Source organism: Dendrobates tinctorius, unplaced genomic scaffold, assembly GCF_039654945.1.
Source record: "Dendrobates tinctorius isolate UK_male_01 unplaced genomic scaffold, ASM3965494v1 ptg000211l, whole genome shotgun sequence".
In the NCBI taxonomy this organism is placed as follows: Eukaryota; Metazoa; Chordata; class Amphibia; order Anura; family Dendrobatidae; genus Dendrobates; species Dendrobates tinctorius.
The window spans coordinates 29,835,609-29,849,923 of record NW_027361878.1 but is presented as its reverse complement, the minus strand read 5'-3'; the positions used below and the strand labels follow the sequence as shown (position 1 = coordinate 29,849,923).

The 14,315-nt window shown below is 47.4% G+C and overlaps 1 protein-coding gene across 4 annotated transcripts in view; it reads left to right on the top strand.

The window, feature by feature from the left end:
- Positions 1–14,315, top strand: part of LOC141058419 (neutral alpha-glucosidase AB-like) — a 44,191-nt gene that overhangs the window by 16,287 nt on the left and 13,589 nt on the right. For all 4 annotated transcript variants that reach the window (XM_073554668.1, XM_073554670.1, XM_073554669.1 and 1 more), the window contains 13 exons: positions 1,621–1,717; positions 1,992–2,172; positions 2,254–2,407; positions 3,722–3,957; positions 4,766–4,892; positions 4,964–5,043; positions 5,113–5,256; positions 5,334–5,430; positions 5,514–5,615; positions 10,232–10,475; positions 10,794–10,858; positions 11,377–11,453; positions 11,534–11,608. In XM_073554668.1, the coding sequence (XP_073410769.1) occupies positions 1,621–1,717; positions 1,992–2,172; positions 2,254–2,407; positions 3,722–3,957; positions 4,766–4,892; positions 4,964–5,043; positions 5,113–5,256; positions 5,334–5,430; positions 5,514–5,615; positions 10,232–10,475; positions 10,794–10,858; positions 11,377–11,453; positions 11,534–11,608 (1,679 nt within the window). The remainder of the gene's footprint in view (positions 1–1,620; positions 1,718–1,991; positions 2,173–2,253; positions 2,408–3,721; positions 3,958–4,765; positions 4,893–4,963; positions 5,044–5,112; positions 5,257–5,333; positions 5,431–5,513; positions 5,616–10,231; positions 10,476–10,793; positions 10,859–11,376; positions 11,454–11,533; positions 11,609–14,315) is intronic.

Genomic DNA, 14,315 nt, shown 5'->3' with positions numbered 1-14,315 from the left:
CTCACAACAGCGTTACACCTGTCCTGAAGATTTGGATCCTTAATCTTCTCCATCCAAACAGGTGATATGTGGGGCAGCAGACAAGAGCTAGTTAGCATATGGACTTCCATCCCAGTACCTTACTACCGACTGTCTCAAGGTACATTAGTCTGACCACACGACGTCAGAGAATACGGACTGAACAATTGCAGCCTGTACTCTCCGTCGTTAAGTGGGTGAAACCATCTATGATCGCTGTTACCCAGAGACATCCATCTGAAACACACAAGCAAAATGATTAGCGCCTAAAGGTACTGTCACACTTAGCGATGCACCAGCGATATGACGCGGTCAGGATCGCTGGTGCATCGCTAAGTGGTCGCTAATGAGCTGCCACACAGGCAGATCTCGCCAGCGACATAGCAGCGGTCGGGGGTCGTTACTTACCTGTTAGACGAGGCGATCCTGACGTCCTCCCGCCCGCGTCCATGCGTCGCTCGTCGGCGCCACAGGAAGCCCAGCACAAAGCTGACGATGAGAAACGGTGCAGGACGTTCTCGCGCGATCAGCGATAACCAGCGGGGAGCGGTCGGAGGTAAGTATCACACATAGCGATATCGCTAGCAATATCGCTGCTAAGTCACAAAAACCAGGGACGTTATAGTGATATTGCTAGCGATATCGCTTAGTGTAACAGGCCCTTAACCGAAGACAGGTCTGAGACAGACTTTGCCTTCAACTGAGACTGCAAAGATTGTGGAAGCCTGAGTCCAGCAGGTGAGGTATAGTCTGCTGGGGAGGAGCAAGTTTTATTTAAATGCAATGATAGTGTCAGCCTCTAGGTGGCAGCAGACTATCCCATGGGTCTGTGTACCCCAATGAGATTAACAAAATGGATTTTACGATTACTGGGTCCTGGAGCGGTGTTGTTATCTTCACATTACTTTCACAGATATGGATGTTTCATACAATTGTGAAGTACAGTATTCAGATGTACGGGACATCTTGTTCTCCGGGATCCATTTTTGTGCTTGCGACGCCATTTTGTTTACGAGTTAAATTTTGTAACTTAACTAGATGAAAGTTCACGGTTGTTATGAAACCAGACTGTTCCAGCTTGTACAAGATATGAGACCCTAAAAGAATGTGCTATTGTTCTGTTTTCTACGTCACGCAGCTAGGGACATATTCCGATTTTCTTGCAATACTATTGGCTTAAATGTATTACGATTCTATTGGTAGCTGTATTCTTTGCATAATTAAGCAGAATGCTATGTAATGTGAGATTCAATAAACGGGGTTAGTGGTCTGCTTTGATCCTCCCATACAGAGACACATCTCCGTGTGGTCATTCTCAGATGCTAGCAACATCCTGTGAATTAATTTGGAAATCACCTGGTCAGCCGTGAAGGGTTAATTTAGCCCTCCCTCAACACAACATTTGTGGTCCGAGTACTGCGACGTCTGTACCGGTCACAGCTCATCTGACCCAAACTCATCAGCCTCATGTGAAACTATTAAGTCAGAGTCAGGAGTCCAGCTGAGGGTCCGGACCTCATAGGCCGTGCTCGGACCGTCAGTGTTGGACACTTTGAAACCAGCCAAAATGTGACTCGGGTGTAACGTGTTCATTTGTTGCAGGTCCTTCTTCTGTGGGTCTTGATTTCTCTTTACCGGGATTTGAACATGTTTACGGGATTCCAGAACACGCGGACAACCTTCGACTACGGACAACAGAGTGAGGAGATCTTGTGCACTTCTTTCTGATTCTCATTACATTAATTCCGTCGTCACCTCGCTTACTGATGTCCCATAATTGTGGACCCTCAATATCTTCTGTTCTCAATATATCCTGCCCATCCTCACCTGAAAAACCCCACACTGAGGTCATGGAAGCATACTATAGGGGCTGTCTCTTAAAATCATGGTGGTGGTCTTTCTCTCTGTTGCCCTCTTGCCCCTTTTCTCTGCGTCTGTGATCACATTAGAAATGACTGTTTTTGTCCTTGTAGGAGCACAGATCCTTATCGGCTCTATAACCTGGACGTCTTTCAGTATGAGCTGTACAACACCATGGCTTTGTATGGCGCCGTGCCCCTCTTGCTAGCTCACAATGTTCAGCGCACATTAGGTATATTTTGGCTCAATGCTGCTGAGACCTGGGTTGACATCAGCTCCAACACAGCTGGCAAGGTGAGGGCAACGTGGGTCTGAAAGCGATGAATGACACATCGGGGGGATGGCTGGTTGTTAATATGCTTGTATTCCCGGCAGACTCTTCTGGGGAAGATGTTGCAGTACATGCAAGGAGGTGATGAGACACCACAGACGGATGTGCGCTGGATGTCGGAGAGTGGGATCATCGATGTGTTCATTTTACTTGGGCCTTCACCGAGCGATATCTTTAAGCAGTATGCCAGTCTGACAGGTATCTAGCAATTCTTCTTTGTGATACATCGTGCTCCCCACGTTGATTGGCATATGTGCAGAGCGAGCTGTCAATGTGCCGGGTTGTGCAAACCTGTGCCGCACAGTATACTAAGCGATGACTGTAGCTGCTCCGTGCATGACAAAGCCTGTGGCTCCTGGGAGGAAATAAGTTCCTTTTCTCCCTATAGCTGCACTTTCTATAAGGTGGACGGGCAACATTGTAATGCTAATTACCTGCAGATTAACCCTATGTCTGCAGGGATATGGCAATTTCCAAGGTGATAGGTCTGTTGTGGTTTTTTTTGTTTTATCAAAAGGAGTGCGGGGCTGATGCCAAAGAGCTTCCAATACACAAGAAAATAGAGATGACACAAAGTACTTGTGGTGTGCGGTCCAGGTATTCATGCACAGCTGCACGAACCGATCATCAGCTGGTATCTGTATATGTCCAGATATCATATGCCTCTGAATGCACGGAGGATGCTGGAATAGGTGATTGAATTCTGAGCAAGAATCTAGGACGGAAGTGCAGATCCAGTTAGATTCATAAGATGCTTGCCTAAAAATGTGTTTTCAGGTCACGACTAAAACTGTGGACACAGAGAAATAATCTGACTGTCTTGGGTAGTGCATTCCAGAGAAATGGTGCAGCACGAGAAACGTCTTGGAGATTAGAGTGAGAACAGATTTTGGAGATGTTAGTCTTGTATCATTAGAAAAGGAGAACACAAGGAGGGCTAAGATGTGGGATGGTGCAGCACTGAGGAGAGCTTTGTTTGGGAGATGGATAAGCTTATATTGTATGCTGTGGTGCATGGGCAACTAGTGCATTGACTGGCACAGCATGGAGGCTTCTGGGTATCATTTGAAAAGGGCTAAGTGCAAACATGCAGGAGGCAGTGATATTTATATAAAAGGTAACAAGACTGCTCACTGCTTTTGTCCCCTTAGAGCAGCAGCTTCTTGTCTTAATAGACCAACTTTTACTGCTCTTAGTAAAACTTACAAATCCCTGATCACAGCTGATGTTCTGCAGTTCTAGTAGCGTCCTGCTGACATTACACCAGTTAATCCATACTATATTTCAGCAGCACACCCCGGTACCAGGCAGCTGTATCATCTGCTGACCATGGGCAACTATCATTATTGTACACCCTGGTGATTACAGGAGGAGCAACGCAACCTCGAATATTCCTCATCTTACCAACCACTTTAGCATCCCAGATTGCATATGTTGATTTCAGGAACATCACCAGGAAACTGAAAAATGATCATCTTTGCTAAATGTTTCTTTCTCTCCACCCTTTTACAGGCACCCAGGCTCTGCCCCCATACTTCTCCTTGGGCTACCACCAGTGCCGATGGAATTACAACGACGAGGAGGATGTGCGTAATGTGGATGCCGGCTTTGACGAGCACGATATGCCTTACGATGTCATCTGGTTAGATATTGAGCATGCTGATGGAAAGAGATATTTCACCTGGGACCCTCACAAGTTCCCCACTCCCAAAAATATGCTGACTGGATTGAAAGCGAAGCGCAGGAAGGTAAGATGGTCAGCTTGCATCAAGACTGCATAAGGCTCCGCTGACGTCTGCATTGGCGGGACAGCCTTCATATTTATCCAAAGAGATGGCACAGTGTCGACACCTCCAGTAATGACTGACCCCCGCTAACACCATTATTTACTTGTCTGGTGCCGTTTGTATTTGTCATTTGATAGAAATTTTTGTTTTTCTGTTCCTGTAGCAGAGCAGGAGTTCAGAATTCTTTTAAAAGGGGGGGTTGGCCACTTTCGGAAACTCTCTGGGCCCCGGGATGCAGTTTTGCCTTTAAAAAAAGAAAAAACTTTAAAAAAAAAAAAAAAAACTATTTTACTAGCCCTCCGTGAGTTCACGGAGTCTCTTCCACTGCTATTGGTTTCTTAATGTCTGCAGCGCTGACATCACGTCGACAGCACTGCAGACAATAATTGAGCTCAGCTGCTGCTTTGCTCAAGTTGACAGCAGGTCGGTGCTGCTGACTATAACTCACTCGGTGCATAGGCTTTCTTGGACCCGAGGAGGGTGAGTAAAGCGCACCTTTTTGTTTTGTTTTTTTGAAAGAAGAAAAAAAAATCTGCAACTTGGGACAGGTTTTTCAAAATGGAAAATCGCTTTATAAAGTAGTTTTGTGTTTTTCTTGTATCAAACTTTAGCCTAGTGACGGGTTTTCCGCGTTACAAAGGAAAAAACTCAAACTTTAAAAAAAAAAAAAAAAAGCACCCTCTCTTCAGTCCTTTCTTCTATAGTAGAGGATCAGTTTTTTGACTTGGTGTAGCATTTGTTTTTATATTGCTCTTTTCCTGTATTGCAGATGGTGGCGATTGTTGATCCTCACATAAAAATAGACAGCGCTTATCGGATTCATAGCGAGATCCGGTCTCGAAATTTCTATATTAAATCCAAAGACGGGAGTGACTACGAGGGATGGTGCTGGCCAGGTAGGTCTGATCCATCGCAGACTGCGGTCACGTCTCGGGCTGCCGTGTTTTCTTACGCTCTTCCTTTGCAGGTTCTGCCGCCTATCCCGACTTCACCAATCCAGACATGCGAGCCTGGTGGTCCAGTATGTTCTCCTATGACCAGTATGAGGTGAAGTGCTGCCAATTGTTCTTCAGTCTTTATTTTGTGCCGTTGCTTATGTTCTTGTTTCCTCGTCAGGGATCTATGGATAACCTTTTTGTTTGGAACGATATGAACGAACCGTCTGTATTCAACGGCCCTGAAGTGACTATGCACAAAGATGCCGTACATTGGGGTGGCTGGGAGCACCGAGAGGTTCACAACCTTTATGGGCTGTATGTGGTGAGTACTGCATCGTATGTGTATATGGTGTATGGTATGTGGTCTAGATCCAACCTTCTGCTATTCCATACGTATAGCACAAAGCCACCGCCGAGGGTTTGATCCATCGTTCCGGTGGGAAGGAGAGACCGTTCGTCTTGACCCGAGCCTTCTTTGCAGGGTCACAGCGTTATGGTAAGAGTAACGGTAAAAACCGGGGCTGCTCTGGTACACTGGACATCTGATGGTTACAGGAGAACTTTCCTGTCGTTACCCAGGTGCGGTGTGGACAGGTGATAATGCTGCAGAGTGGGAGCACTTGAAGATCTCTCTCCCCATGTGCCTGAGTCTGGCTCTTGTTGGGATCTCATTCTGTGGAGGTTTGAGCCATTTAATTTTATTTTATTTATTTTTAATTATGGTTTGCAGGGACAGTGCCACTAATTCTTGATTTTGGCCAGGGTCTGACTTCTGTGACCCTCTTTAACCCCTTCACGACCTTTGACGCCACGTAGGCGTCATGAAAAGTCGTGTCAGAACGACCCATGACGCCTATGTGGCGTCATGACTTTAAAGCCCCCCTGCGGGTCGGGTGACCTAGGTCACTGAAAGGTCACCCGACCCGCAGATACAGGGGGCTTTGTTCTTCGCCACAGGGGGCGTGGCTTCGCCCCCACGTGGCTACGATCGCTCTGATTGGCTGTTTCACTTTTAACAGCCAATCAGAGCGATAGTAATATTTCATCAATGAAAATTGATGAAATATTACAATCCAGCCATGGCCGATGCTGCTGTAGCATCGGACATGGCTGGAGACACCGATTCCACCCCCCCCACCGGCGATCGCCCCCCCCCCCGCAACTGAATGACAGCGGCGATCTGCCGCCGCTGTCATCATCTGCCCCCCCTCCCATTCCCTCCGCTCCCCGCCAGCTTCCGATCCCCCCCCTCACCCACTCTCACCTTCCCCGGCACCTTCTAAGTCCCCCTGTCGCTCCCGGTGTCCGGCGGGTCCGGTTCATGGGCGCCGCCATCTTAGAAAATGGCGGGCGCATGCGCAGTGCGCCCGCCCGAATCTGCCGGCTGCAGATTCCATTCTTTCATTTTGATCACTCTCACAGTGATCAAAATGAAAGAAAAAGTAAATAAACCCCCCGATTATCACCCCCATAGGTAGGCAGAACTAATAAAATAAAGAAAATATTTTTATTTTTATTTTTCCTTTAGGGTTAGGGTTGAAAAGAGGGTTAGGGTTGAAAAGAGGGTTAGGGTTGAAAAGAGGGTTAGGGTTGAAAAGAGGGTTAGGGTTGAAAAGAGGGTTAGGGTTGAAAAGAGGGTTAGGGTTGAAAAGAGGGTTAGGGTTAGGGTTGGAAAGAGGGTTAGGGTTAGGGTTGGAAAGAGGGTTAGGGTTAGGGTTGGAAAGAGGGTTAGGGTTGGAAAGAGGGTTAGGGTTGGAAAGAGGGTTAGGGTTGGAAAGAGGGTTAGGGTTGGAATTAGGGTTAGCGTTGGAATTAGGGTTAGGCTTGTGGTTAGGGATGTGTTGGGGTTAGGGCTGTGGTTAGGGGTGTGTTGCGGTTAGGGTTGGAGTTAGAATTGAGGGGTTTCCACTGTTTAGGCACATCAGGGGGTCGCCAAACGCGACATGGTGCAACCATTGATTCCAGCCAATTTTGCGTTCAAAAAGTCAAACGGTGCTCCCTCCCTTCCAAGCCCTGACGTGTGCCCAAACAGTGGTTTACCCCAACATATGAGGTATCAGCGTACTCAGGAAAAATTGCACAACAACTTTTGGGGACTAATTTCTCGTGTTACCCTTGGGAAAATAAAAAATTGGGGGCTAAAAAATTATTTTTGTGGAAAAAAATGATTTTTTCATTTTCACGTCTCTGCATTATAAACTTCTGTGAAGCACTTGGGGGGTTCAAAGTGCTCACAACACATCTTACATACGTTCCTTGGAAGGTCTAGTTTCCAAAATGGGGTCACTTGTGGGGGGTTTCCACTGTTTAGGCACATCAGAGGCTCTGCAAACGTAACATGATGCCCGCAGACCATTCGATCAAGTCGGTATTTCAAAACGTCACTACTTCCCTTCCGAGCCCCGACGTGTGCCCAAACAATGGTCCCTCCCCACATATGGGGTATCGGCATACTCAGGACAAACTGGACAACAACTTTTGGGGTCCAATTTCTCCTGTTACCCTTGTGAAAATAAAAAATTGCGGGCTAAAAATTCATTTTTTGAGGAAAAAAAATGATTTTTTATTTTCATGTCTCTGCGTTACAATCTTCTGTGAAGCACTTCGGGGTTCAAGGTGCTCACCACACATCTAGATAAGTTCCTTGGGGGGTCTAGTTTCCAAAATGGGGTCACTTGTGGGGGGTTTCCACAGTTTAGGTACATCAAGGGCTCTGCAAATGTAACATGATGCCCGCAGACCATTCCATCAAAGTCTGCATACCAAAACGTCACTACTTCCCTTCCGAGCCCTGACGTGTGCCCATACAGTGGTCATCCCCCACATATGGGATATCAGCGTACTCAGGACAAACTGGACAACAACTTTTGGGGTCCAATTTCTCCTGTTACCCTTGTGAAAAAAAAATTGCGTGCTAAAATTCATTTTTTTTGAGGGAAAAAAATGATTTTTTATTTTCACGGCTCTGCATTATAAACTTCTGTGAAGCACTTGGGGGTTCAAGGTGCTCACCACACATCTAGATAAGTTCCTTGGGGGGTCTAGTTTCCAAAATGGGGTCACTTGTGGGGGTTTCTACTGTTTAGGCACACAGGGGCTCAGCAAATGTAACATGACGCCCGCAGACCATTCCATCAAAGTCAGCATTTCAAAATGTCACTACTTCCCTGCTGAGCCCCAACGTGTGCCCAAACAGTGTTTCCCCCCCACATATGGGGTACCAGCGTACTCAGGACAAACTGGACAACAACTTTTGGGGTCCAATTTATCCTGGTACCCTTGTGAAAATAAAAAATTGCCAACTAAAAAATTTTTTTTTAGGAAAAAAAAAGATTTTTTATTTTCACTGCTCTGCATTATAAACTTCTGTGAATCACCTGGGGGTTCAAAGTGCTCACTATGCATCTAGATAAGTTCCTTAGGGGGTCTAGTTTCCAAAATGGGGTCATTTGTGGGGGAGCTCCAAAGTTTAGGCACACAGGGGCTCTCCAAACACGACATGGTGTCCGCTAACGATTGGAGCTAATTTTCATTTCAAAAAGTCAAATGGCGCTCCTTCCCTTCTGCGCCCTGCCGTGCACCCAAACAGTGCCCCCCCCCCACATATGGGGTACCAGCATACTCAGGACAAACTGGACAACAACTTTTGGGGTCCAATTTCTCCTGTTACCCTTGTGAAAATAAAAAAATAGCGTGCTAAAAAATCATTTTTGAGGAAAAAAAATGATTTTTTATTTTCACTGCTCTATGTTATAAACTTTTGTGAAGCACTTGGGGGTTCAAAGTGCTCACTACACATCTAGATAAGTTCCTTAAGGGGTCTAGTTTCCAAAATGGTGTCACTTGTGGGGGAGCTCCAATGTTTAGGCACACAGGGGCTCTCCAAACGCGACATGGTGTCCGATAACGATTGGAGCGAATTTTCCATTCAAAAAGTGAAATGGCGCTCCTTCCCTTCCGGGCCCTGCCGTGCACCCAAACAGTGGTTTATGACCAGATATGAGGTATCGGTGTACTCAGGAGAAATTGCCCAAGACATGTTAGGATCCATTTTATCCTGTTGCCCATGTGAAAATGAAAAAACTGAGGCTAAAAGATAATTTTTGTGAAAAAAAGTACTTTTTTTTTTTTTTTTTTTTTTTTACGGATCAATTTGAGAAGCACCTGGGGGTTCAAAGTGATCACTATGCATCTAGATAAGTTCCTTGGGGGGTCTAGTTTCCAAAATGGGGTCACTTGTGGGGGAGCTCCAGTGTTTAGGCACACAGCGACTCTCCAAACGCGACATGGCAAGCGCTAAATATTCCAGCATATTTTCCATTCAAAAAGTCAAATGGCACTCCTTCCCTTCTGAGCCCTGCCGTGCGCCCAAACAGTGGTTTTTGACCACATATGAGGTATCGGTGTACTCAGGGGAAATTGCCCAACAAATTTTAGGATCCATTTTATCCTGTTGCCCATGTGAAAATGAAGAAATTGATGCTGAAAGAAAATTTTGGTTGGAAAAATTAAAATGTCCTTTTTTTCCTTCCATGTTGCTTTAGTTCCTGTGAAACACCTAAAGGGTTAATAATCTTCTTGAATGTAGCTTGAGGGGTGCAGTTTTTAGAATGGTGTCACTTTTGGGTATTTTCTGCCATATAGACCCCTCAAAGTGACTTCAAATGTGAGGTGGTCCCTAAAAAAAAATGGTTTTGTAAATTTTGTTGTAAAAATGAGAAATCACTGGTCAACTTTTAACCCTTATAACTTCCTAACAAAAAAATATTTTGCTTCCAAAATTGTGCTGATGTAAAGTAGACATGTGGGAAATGTTATTTAGTAACTATTTTGTGTCACATAACTCTCTAGTTTAACAGAATAAAAATTCAAAATTTGAAAATTGCGAAATTTTCGCCAAATTTCTGATTTTTTTCACAAATAAACGCAAAAATTATCGATCTAAATTTACCACTAACATGAAGCCCAATATGTCACGAAAAAACAATCTCAGAATCGCTAGGATGCGTTGAAGCGTTCCAGAGTTATTACCTCATAAAGGGACACTGGTCAGAATTGCAAAAAATGGCCAGGTCATTAAGGTCAAAATAGGCTGGGTCATGAAGGGGTTAATCAATAGAACAAATCTGCTTCATGCCACAGTGTAGTCCATGTGGCTGCACGGTTAAAGACAAGTGGAACCTACAAGTAACATCATTACTAGGTCATCCGTATTGCAATCAGTTGCGCCCTGGATTATATTAGCGATATATGAATAGTAAGTGATTATAAACTATAGTCTGCTTCAACTTTTACAGCGGATGTTGGCGGTTTTTTCAAGAACCCCGAAACTGAACTGCTTGTCCGCTGGTACCAGGCCGGGGCATATCAGCCTTTCTTCCGTGCTCACGCGCATTTGGACACACCTCGACGTGAGCCCTGGTTACACGGAGAAACCAATGCAGATATTATACGTGAAGCCCTACAGGAAAGATACGCGCTCCTTCCATACTGGTATACACTGTTCTACTCCGCACATCGTGATGGCGAGCCCGTAATGAGGTGAGGGGATTGTTCAATGCTGGGAAACTGGGGGGGGATAGAAATGTGGGGTTTAGAGGGTTTGTCCCCCCCTTTAGTCCTTGGTCCTCTACCAGTACCGACGCGCTCTGTTTCACCTGGAACAGTTCTGTCTCATTTTAAGGATTAAGATTGTGAACTGATCACCTAACTGCCGGGAGACACAGCCGACATCGCTGAGTTCAGTGCTTGGCTGCAGCGCTGCGATGTCGCTGGCGATGTCAGCGTCCTTTTAACATTAGAAATCATGGAAAGCAGATGTCAGTAGTGATCTAAATATGGAGGCTTTGTATATTTTAGGGCTCTCTGGATCGACTTTCCATCAGACGTCTCCACATTTGCGATGGACGACCAGTATTTATTGGGTGAGCCGATTATCCACGTCTGTGCATATGTACCTCTCTTATCAACTCTAGGAGTCTTTATTTTGACACTTAAAGTGGTTTTTCACTTTCACAAAAGTGGTGCCCAATCAATTGCTTGGTTGGCAGCCAGCAATCACAGTATTTGCCCCTCTCCAGGTCCCATCACTGGTTTTTCACCGCTTCTTTGGGCTGCAACGGTGACGTCACAACTGAAGCGCGCAGCACAGCTGCGGCCAATCACCGAGCTAAGTGACTCATGTCGTGTGTTTCAGCACAGCAGCTGAGCCACGTGAGTGGATGCAGCCGTGATGTTCGCTTTTGTCAAGACGTCACCGATGGACCCGGAGACGTTCTATTTGTGTCTTGCCACCATGTTGTCACCCCTTCTTTGTATGTGGAAAACCCCTATAATTACTTTGTTTTTTTGAAAAGCGAAATATACGCCATTATTATTTGTAGATATTATGGTATTTCGGTAGCGCCTGTAATGTTTGGTTCTGCTTATGAACATTGTGCAGGCTCTGGACTTCTGGTGCACCCTGTAACAGAGAGCAATGCTCGCGGAGTGCAGATCTATCTTCCTGGGACCGGAGAAGTGAGTGCACCAGTCCATCATTGTGATTGTAGCCTCCAAGGATCACACACATGTTGCTGACCCCTGGTAACTCTTCACAGGTCTGGTATGATGTCCACACATATCAGCAGTACAAGTCTCCTCATAAGTTCTACCAGTCGGTCACCATGAGTTCAGTGAGTATCATTACCGTGATAGATGAGCTGATGCGCGTTCTTAAGCACTTAACAACATCTTCTGTATATAGGTAGCTCTGATCACAACAGGTCAACATCTTAAATGCCACAGTCAGTAGAGATGACGGCATTTAAAAGCTACCAAATATGGCAGCTCTCCGATCTATCTGCCAGTGTGCTATGCGATCGGAGGGTGTTGATGGGTTACCGTGGCCCCATTTCTGCCACGTTACTATACACATAGATCATCACTTAGGCTGGTTTCACACGTGTTTTTTAGCGCAGAGCATCGGGCGCGTCTATGCGCCCCTTTGTTCAACATGGCGGGCGCATGGTCTAGCGTTTGCATGCGTTCGTATGGGTTTTCGTGCGCATGCGGTTTTTTGTAGTGTGCGCCTAGGCGCGCCGGACGCAACCTGTTGCATTTTTGGGTCCGTCCAACTGTGTAAAAAAAACAAAAAACGCATGCGCACGGAATGCGACAAAATAACGCATTACAGTCTATGGGAACGCAGGCGTGTGCATGCGCACGTCTGCGTTTAAAATCGCATGCGTTTTAAGAGTTAACATGGTTAGAAACTGGTTAAAACGCATTCGCCTAAAAAACACAAACGCATGCAAAACGCATGATGCGTTTTTTTTTTTTTGCATGCGTTTCTATTGCGAACGAAGCGCAGCGCTAAAAAACACTGTGAAAGTAGCCTTAGACTGCATGTAGCGCTTTCAAAGGCAAGTCCAGCAATACCTTTTACATGCCCAGTCCATTGATCCATTCCTGTGAAATCAGCGCTTATTATGAGTTTCACTGGAAAGCCGGTGTTTACCCGCGTCCAGGAGGACCAGGCTGCGCTTACACTGCCATTCATTAAGATTATTCTGCATTACAGCAGCACTCTTGATTTTCTCCTTCGCCTCATTGGGGGACACAGGTACTGTGGGTGTATGCTACTGCCGCCTGGAGGCTGACACTAAGTGAAAAAAAGAGGTTAGCTCCTCCTCCGCCGTATACACCCTCGCCCTAATTGCGAGCGGAAATCAGTTCATGCTTAGTGTCCGTTGGAGGCACACGTCTGTCTGTTTCCCAGGCTGATTTTCTTTTTTCCCATGAAGATAAGACAGGGGCGACGGACCCTATTGAAAGGGTCCGATCTCCCCAAACCAACAACGGGCGAGCACTTGCGAGTATCCCTCCACGTATCCTCTCCCGCAACCAGGGTTTTTTGTCCTTTTTTTCGCATAAAGATGAGCTAGGGGCGACGGATCCTATTGAAGGGGTCCGATCTCCCCATACCAACAACGGGCGAGCACATGCGAGTATCCCTCCACGTATCCTCTCCCGCAGCGTGGGATATTGTCAAACCACGGAGGTGAGATACGGGCGACGGACCCTAATGAAAGGGGCCGATCTCCCCCAACCTACAACGGGCGAGCACGTGTGAGTGTACCTCCATGCATCCTCTCCCGCACCGTGGGACATGATGCCGGACTTATCCCTGTCCACCCTGGCGTATTGAAACCCTAGGCTGCACAGAGGCTCAGGTGTAGTCCGTGCGGCCCCCACTGTCCCACCAATGCTAAGACTGCGGTGCGGCAAGGCGGCGGACGGTCACTCTCCTCACCCTTGCAAAGGGTTAGATGGAGTTAGGGTGCCTGCACCGTCCTTTTTTTTCATATAGCCTCCCCTCCCCTCTACCTGAGCTGGATGGAGGAGGATGGCCGGGGAGGGCTCCTGCAGCGGCGCTTAACTTCTGGGTGAGCAGAGATGGGTGCTTCTGGAAGGAACGGATCGGTTCCCGGCCTTGGTTCTGGCCCCCGGGCAGATAGTGAAATCAAGGCCGCGGCTTCAGCCGTTGCTAGGCCGCGGCCGGAAATCCCCGCCCCCGGCGTTGCAGCTGCCCTGTGGCCTGGGCGGACGCCGAAGAAATTTAGGCCCCGGCTTCAGGCCGAAGCTAGGCCGCACTTGGAAGTACCGCCCCCAGGATCCCTTTCTTCTTCCGGGGGCCCGCCCGCAGTGTCTTGCACGCCAGGACACGGGACACAGGACTGGAGTAAGTGCTGCCCCCTAGCCCCACAGAGTGCCGCTAAGAGAAACGAAGAGCGCCCTCCCCCGGCGGTGTTTTCAGCACGGAGGTCTGACGGGTACAGCATGTCAGGAAAACCTAAGACGCATACGTTTTTATACGCTGCTTGCATCTCCTGTCGGTCCGCTTTTCCGCAGGCGTAGACCAAGCGAGTATGCGAAGCCTGCGAGTCCGATTGCACCCAGGAGCCCTCCCCTGCGACCGAGCCCAGGGTACCAGGTCCCCCGGAATGGGCGTTATCACTGTCGCAATCCATGGCGTCACGAGATCAATTGAGTCCCTTCAGGCCTCAGATAGGGGCAGGGACAGTGGCTCGCCTGTCTTAGAGGGGTCCCCTACCTCACAGGAGCCTCCGGCCTGCAGGGGCCACTCTCACTCCAGGCCGACCCAGGGAAACGAACCCACACGGCGTCTCCCGTTTCATCCGGTGCCTCGGCATCCATGAGCTCGCAGGGCTCGGACTACCACTCGGACGAACCCCTTGACCTTGATACGCCGGGGGGTCAGGAAACTGTTGACAGTCTCATAGAAGCAGTCAACCAGACGCTGGGGATTGAGGATGATTCCACTCTGGCTTTGAGCCATAAGGTGTCATTTAAACGAGTCAAGCGTCCCCCTAGAGTATT